Source organism: Engraulis encrasicolus, chromosome 2, assembly GCF_034702125.1.
Source record: "Engraulis encrasicolus isolate BLACKSEA-1 chromosome 2, IST_EnEncr_1.0, whole genome shotgun sequence".
In the NCBI taxonomy this organism is placed as follows: domain Eukaryota; kingdom Metazoa; phylum Chordata; class Actinopteri; order Clupeiformes; family Engraulidae; genus Engraulis; species Engraulis encrasicolus.
In genome coordinates, this window is record NC_085858.1 from 27042060 (window position 1) to 27047059 (window position 5000).

Genomic DNA, 5000 nt, shown 5'->3' on the forward strand with positions numbered 1-5000 from the left:
CACACACACACACACACACACACACACACACACACACACACATTGTCTTTTGCTCTCTGTCTTTTATGATATCCCCCTGTCCTCTCTCATTTTTCTCTACACTACATCTCTCTCTCTCTCTCTCTCTCTCTCTCTCTCTCTCTCTCTCTCTCTCTCTCTCTCTCTCTCTCTCTCTCTCTCTCTCTCTCTCTCACCTTTCTTTTTTTGGTGTGTGTGTTCATGCCTGTTGTGATTTCCTGTTCCTCAGTGCTGTAGCTACTTCCTCTGCGCTGCCTCATGGTGCCTGTTCTATCCACACCCTCATACACACGCACACACACACCCACCCCCTCATACCAACACACATGATCATGGGTACACACATGCACATACGCACGCACTCTTGCATGCACACACACACACACACACACACACACACACACACACACACACACACACACACACACACACACACACACACACACACACACACACACACACACACACACACACACACACACACACACCTGCACACACACATGTACACATACACACGCACGCACACACACACACACACACACACACACACACACACACACACACACACACACACACACACACACACACACACACACACACACACACACACACACACACACACACACATGTACACACACATGTACACACACACACACACACACACACACACACACACACACACACACACACACACACACACACACACACACACACGCACGAGCGCATGCATGCTCGCACACCCACATGCACGCATGCACGCATGCACACATCGACAGACACTGTAAATACAGTGCAATATAAAACCCAAACATTCATGAAGCATGAATAGACATTTTTTGTTCACTGCTTCACCTGCTTCTTAAATTCAAAATCTTTCTTTTTCTGACAATGCGCTCAACCCTGCATCCGTATACTTCCAGACTATCTTTTGCATGACTGCCACATTTGCCAGATGTACTGTACTGTCTTTTTTCTAATACAAGTTGTATTAAAGTTCTGTTTTTTATCTTGTACATTGGGAATATGCCACAGTTTTATCTGGCATTGTATGCCACTGCTCTCTGTGAAATCACAAAAGAAAAACACTTTAGTTTGTCTTTGACTGTGCTCAAATTTTATCTCAACCATCTTAGCAAACACTTAAAGCATAGTTTCTCTCAAACAGCAGCATTTAGTAAGGTCTCAAGCAAGCATTGCATTGCATAAAACCGCATTGTCTTGACAAAAACCATAATGTGTTTCAACCTCTTAAATATAGTCTTATATCAATTATACCAAACAACTAAACACATGGTCTGTCCCAAACGTTAGATTATAGCAGGGCTTGACACTGGCACCAGCCAACCAGCCGAATGCTGGTAAAACTTGCCTGTGGCTGGTAACAATTTCAGTGTCACTAGCCAATTTGGCAGGTAGTTTATTCCATGGTATGACACATCAGAATAGCGTATATGCCCCTTATGTATCAATTGTTTGAGTAACTGAGCTTTTTCTTGAGCTTAAATACAGTTTCTATTTGTTTGATTTATTTCCATGTAGAAACTATGCACTCATCTTCTTGCTTTCAGCACCTCATCTTCTGAGATTAGATGTACAGCATCATGATAAAGAAAAACATAATAATTCAAATGTGTGGCTAGTAGAATAGCTGGATGGCTAGTGACTAGGGAAAACCACTAGCCACAGTGGCAGGCAAGCGAAAAAGTTAACGTCAAGCCCTGGATTATAGTCTTGTGTTAACCTTCAATCATGTTTTTCGAACAACTGAGCATAGTCTTCATAGTGATGCAAAGGGAATCTGCAAAGGGGTCAGTTGTCCCAGGCCCAGGTAGAAACGGGGCCCAGAATTGGGTTGATCTTTACATTGTATGTATTGGTTTGGGGGGCCTATTCAGATGACTTTGTCCTGGGCCGGACCAAAGCTGTGAGCGGCTCTGGTGGTGCCTCAGTCAACTAAACATAGTCTGCCTCAAACTATGCTTGTTATTGTTGTAATCAGCATCAAAGCATGGTATTGTCTCCACCAAGTAAGCCTACAATGAGGTGTATTCTGCTGCAGACATCCAAAGATGTACTGTATCTGTGGACTTGCCTCAATCTGCCCTGAGTATATTGTGTGGGCTGTCATGGGTAAGCGGTTAGGGCATCAGACTTGTAGCCCAAAGGTTGCCGGTTCGACTCCCGACCCGCCAAGTTGGTGGGGGGGTATTAACCAGTGTTCTTCCTCATCTTCCTCCATGACGGAGGTACCCTGAGCATGGTACCCTTCCCACTTCACAGCTCCCTTAGGGCGCCATTTGGGGCTGCCCTTGCACGGGTGAGGCATAAATGCAATGTCGTTGTGAGCAGTTGTGTGCTTTGTTGAGTTCTGTGTCACAATGACAACGGGAGTTGGAGTTTCCTGGGTGGGTTTTCACTTTCATGGCTTTCGCTTTCGTTAAACATAGTCTCTCAAAAATCGAATCATTGTCTGCATGTATCAGACGTGTTACTCAGGTTGTACCTGCATCTGGCCTCATTCTCCTTAGTGGAGGAGGAGATGAAAAGCGCCTCACACAGTTTCTGGTGAAAAAAAGGTGATTCATGTGCAGCAGGCTAAGGCCAAGGATGTGCATAATTTCCATATAACCATGCATAATAGGTCTCAAACACCTGAACACAGTCAGTCTCAAACAGACAAAAGCATCATGTTTTCGTAGCCCTTTCATGCTGTTTGGATCACAGGCGATCCCACTCACTATTTTGCTGAAAAAGCTTAATTTTATCATAAAAACATTGCTATGCAATTGCAGAGAGTCTTAAGTAACAGATTAATTGCATTAAATGATAGGGCTTTTATCAATCAACTTAGCATTGTAGTGGTGTCTACATCAACAATTAAGCATAGTGTCCCGGAATAATGGTCTCGCAAAACAACTCATTATTGTCTTCTAAGTGAAGTCTTATCTGTATCTGCCCCGTTCGCCGCAAACAACCAAACATAGTTTGTCTGGGCAGCACAATCTGGCTCAATAATAGTCTGGCTCAGTATAGTTTTGTCTCAATCAACTAAGCATAGTCTACCTTCCAGACATCCATCCAAGCATTGTCTTTTCTTTTGGCCCCTGTTAGTGAAAGTCAATGGATCCGTGTAGCATGACGCAATGCTACATGGATGCATTGACTTTCACTAGCTTAGCGACATACTCCCTCTTTTAACTTGTATTAAATCAAGACAACGCTTCACATGAAAAATAAGACACTTTACCACCTTTATAAACCCCAGCCAACGATTTTAACTGTATTAAGTCCCAAAATAGTGGCATACCCCTTTAAAAAAAGATCAAACAAAAACGAAGTCAGGCATCCAACCAAAGAGGTTGGATATATAATAAGAGGAATCGAAACACGGCCACTCAAAATTTGGTCTGCTAAGGGGGCGTTGTCCCTCCTTCTTCTTCTCTTTTCGTGGTGTTTGCACAAGACGTGCGCTACCGCCATCTACAGCGCTAAAGGGATTCCATTTATTCTCTGCCTCAAGACTCCGAAGGTCTCCTAATCGAAGGTCTCCTAAAGGGGCGTTCACCCGACGTAAAGTGGATACCGGAAAAGAACCCGCCTGCTTTATCTCACTCTCATATACGATTCTCTGATCCAACCATTATCTTTTTTTTTCACTGTTGTCCGCTGTCCGCAGTGGAGGAGGGCCAGGAGGGCCTGACCCAGTTCCTGATGAACGAGGTCATCAAGCTGCAGCAGCAGTCCAAGGCCAAGGACGTGCAGCGCGTGGACATCCTGGGCAAGTGCCGCACGCTGGAGGACGAGCAGAAGAAGCTGCGGCTGGCCAACCAGGAGCTGCAGACCTTCCAGGAGCGCTACAACAAGATGAAGGAGGAGCGCAACAACTACAACGACGAGCTGACCAAGGTCAAGGACGAGAACTACAAGCTGGCCATGCGCTACGCCCAGCTCAGCGAGGAGAAGAACATGGCCGTCATGAGGAGCCGAGACCTGCAGCTGGAGGTGAGGACGCACGAACGTGTGTGTGTGTGTGTTTGTGTGTGTGTGTGTGTATGTGTGTGTGTGTGTGTGTGTGTGTGTGTGTGTGTGTGTGTGTGCGTGTGCGTGTGCGTGTGCGTGTGCGTGCGTGTGTGTGTGTGTGTGTGTGTGTGTGTGTGTGTGTGTGTGTGTGTGTGTGTGTTGTGTATGTGTGCGTGTGCGTGTGCGTGTGTGTGTGTGTGTGTGCAGGTTGTGTGTACGTGTGTGTGTGTGGGACGGGGATATTGGTGTGTATTTGTGGGTGTGTTTTGTGGAGGGAGAGATGAGAACTACATTACAAGCTGCCCAGCTGAGTGAGGAGCAGAACATGACCATGATGTGAACATGAACATGACCAGAACCTGCAGCTGGAGCTGTGTGTGTGTGTGTCTGTGTCTGTGTCTGTGTCTGTGTGTGTGTGTGTGTGTGTGTGTGTGTGTGTGTGTGTGTGTGTGTGTGTGTGTGTGTGTGTGTGTGTGTGTGTGTGTGTGTCTGTGTCTGTGTCTGTGTCTGTGTGTGCGTGCGTGCGTGCGTGCGTGCATGTGTGCGTGCCTGCGTGAAAGGGGGGTATGGTGTGTGTAGCTGAAGCTGGACCTGCAGCTGGAATTGTGTGTGTGTGTGTGTGTGTGTGTGTGTGTGTGTGTGTGTGTGTGTGTGTGTGTGTGTGTGTGTGTGTGTGTGTGTGTGTGTGTGTGTGTGTGTGTGTGTGTGTGTGTGTGTGTGTGTGTGTGTGTGTGTGTGTTCTTATGTGTGTGTCTACGTGTATATGTCTGTGTGTCACAGCAGTTGTCTACAGGTATGTCTGTGTGTCTTTGGGGACGGGGATTGTTTTGCAAATACAGGTATTATGTGGGTGTGGTGGTAAATGATTTGTTGCTTAAAATAGAACGCATGTTGGTTTCAGAGTGGAAAACTAATTCGTGTATCATTTTGATCAGTTTTCAGTATGACAGACCAAACCATGT

General features: G+C 46.0%; 1 protein-coding gene across 5 annotated transcripts in view; it reads left to right on the forward strand.

The window, feature by feature from the left end:
- card11 (caspase recruitment domain family, member 11) overlaps window positions 1-5000 on the forward strand; it is a 55029-nt gene that overhangs the window by 23105 nt on the left and 26924 nt on the right. For all 5 annotated transcript variants that reach the window (XM_063185152.1, XM_063185143.1, XM_063185164.1 and 2 more), the window contains exon 4: window positions 3695-4020. In XM_063185152.1, coding sequence (XP_063041222.1) covers window positions 3695-4020 — 326 coding nt within the window. The remainder of the gene's footprint in view (window positions 1-3694; window positions 4021-5000) is intronic.